This window comes from Homalodisca vitripennis, unplaced genomic scaffold (assembly GCF_021130785.1).
Source record: "Homalodisca vitripennis isolate AUS2020 unplaced genomic scaffold, UT_GWSS_2.1 ScUCBcl_1828;HRSCAF=5941, whole genome shotgun sequence".
Classification (NCBI taxonomy): domain Eukaryota; kingdom Metazoa; phylum Arthropoda; class Insecta; order Hemiptera; family Cicadellidae; genus Homalodisca; species Homalodisca vitripennis.
The window spans coordinates 1-1,968 of NW_025777938.1; the positions used below are offsets into that span (position 1 = coordinate 1).

Genomic DNA, 1,968 nt, shown 5'->3' on the forward strand with positions numbered 1-1,968 from the left:
TTTGCTAGTTGCAAAGATTTTGCAAGGTTACTATTTTTGAAGATAAAATTTATATAAATGTCCTTTATAATGTATCTCGTGGAACAGACGTATATACATTTTGAAATGGAACAGATCAATACGGTATGCTGAACATAAAATATTAGTCTACTTAGCATGTATCTCGTAAATACTCAATAATATACAATGAATAATAATAATGTGTACATTTTAAAATTACCTTTCGACGTACGGAATGAAATCCTGGAGTGGCGGTGTAGAGGGGATAGCATAGTGTAAAGGGAGAACTCGTGTAGAGGGGATAGCCGTGTAGAGGGGGAAGCCGCGTAGAGGGGGAAGCCGTTGTGTAGAGGGGATAGGTGTGTATAGGTGATAGCCCGTTGTAGAGGGAGAAGTCGTGTAGAGGGGGATAGGTGTGTATAGGTGATAGCCATGTAGAGGGAGAAGTCGTGTAGAGGGGATAGCTGTGTATAGGTGATAGCAATGTAGAGGGGATAGCTGTGTAATAGGTGATAGCAATGTAGAGGGAGAAGTCGTGTAGAGGGGATAGCTGTGTAGAGTTGGAAGCCGTCAAGAAGGGGGAAGCCGTGTAGAGGGGATAGCTGTGTATAGGGGATAGTCATGTACAAGTGGATAAGTCGTGTAGAGGGGATAGCTGTGTAGAGTTGGAAGTCGTGTAGAGGGGATAGCCGTGTAATAGGGGATAGCCATGTAGAGGGAGAAATCGTGTAGAGGGGGAAGTCGTGTAGAGGGAATAGCTGTGTATATGGGATAGCCATGTAGAGGGAGAAGTCGTGAAGGAGAGGATAGCCGTGTATAGTGGGATAGCCATGTAGAGGGAGAAATCGTGTAGAGGGGGAAGTCGTGTAGAGGGGATAGCCATGTAGAGGGAGAAGGTCGTGTAGAGGGGATAGCCATGTATAGGGAGAAGTCGTGTATAGGGGATAGCCGTGTAGAGGGAGATGTCGTGTAGAAGGGATAGCCATGTAGAGGGGGAAGTCGTGTAGAGGGGATAGTCGTGTAGAGGGGGAAGTCGTGTAGAGGGGATAGCCGTGTAGAGGGGGAAGTCGTGTAGAGGGGATAGCCATGTAGAGGGAGATGTCGTGTAGAAAGGGATAGCCATGTAGAGGGAGAAGTCGTGTAGAGGGGATAGCCGTGTTAGAGGGGGGGTAGTCGTGTATAGGGGATAGCCATGTAGAGGGAGAAGTCGTGTATAGGGGATAGCCGTGTATAGGGGGAAGTCGTGTATAGGGAATAGCCATGTAGAGGGAGAAGTCGTGTATAGGGGATAGCTCGTTGTAGAGGGAGAAGTCGTGTAGAGGGGATAGCCATGTAGAGGGAGAAGTCGTGTAGGGGGGGAAGCCGTGTAGAGGGGATAGCCGTGTAGAGGGGGAAGTCGTGTAGAGCTGATAGCCATGTAGAGGGAGATGTCGTGTAGAAGGGATAGCCATGTAGAGGGAGAAGCCGTGTAGAGGGGATAGTCGTGTAGAGGGGGAAGTCGTGTAGAGGGGATAGCCATGTAGAGGGAGAAGTCGTGTAGGGGGGATAGCCGTTGTAGAGGGGATAGCCGTTGTAGAGGGGGAAGTTTCGTAGTATAGCTGATCAAGCCATGTAGAGGGAGATGTCGTGTAGAAGGGATAGCCATGTAGAGTAAGATGTCCCCGTGTATAGGGGATAGCCGTGTAGAGAGAGAAGTCGTGTACAGGGGATAGCCGTGTAGAGGGGGGAATTCGTGTACGTGCATGGAGTTTGTCGTGTTACCAAAGTAAAAGTAAACAAAGTGTTCTGATATCTACTAAACCCTGGCATGTTTCTTAGTAACATATAAACTTATGAATGCGCTATTGTTTAAGATTGCGTATTTAATTCAACAATGTGCATAAAAGATTGTATTGTGTATACCGGAAGATATGTTGTGTATTCCTTTGTTAAAGTCTAACAATATCTACATTTTATCATTATTCCATT

General features: G+C 46.7%; 1 protein-coding gene across 1 annotated transcript; it reads right to left on the reverse strand.

The window, feature by feature from the left end:
• Window positions 1-619: 619 nt before the first annotated feature.
• LOC124371671 (proline-rich extensin-like protein EPR1) lies at window positions 620-1,744 on the reverse strand. The gene has a single exon (XM_046830008.1). It carries the CDS (start codon window positions 1,742-1,744, stop codon window positions 620-622), a length of 1,125 nt encoding a protein of 374 aa, XP_046685964.1.
• Window positions 1,745-1,968: the final 224 nt, after the last annotated feature.

Bases quoted from the DNA above. Each gene is read 5' to 3' on its own strand.
- LOC124371671 (XM_046830008.1), bottom strand. From the start codon at position 1,744: ATGCACGTACACGAATTCCCCCCTCTACACGGCTATCCCCTGTACACG.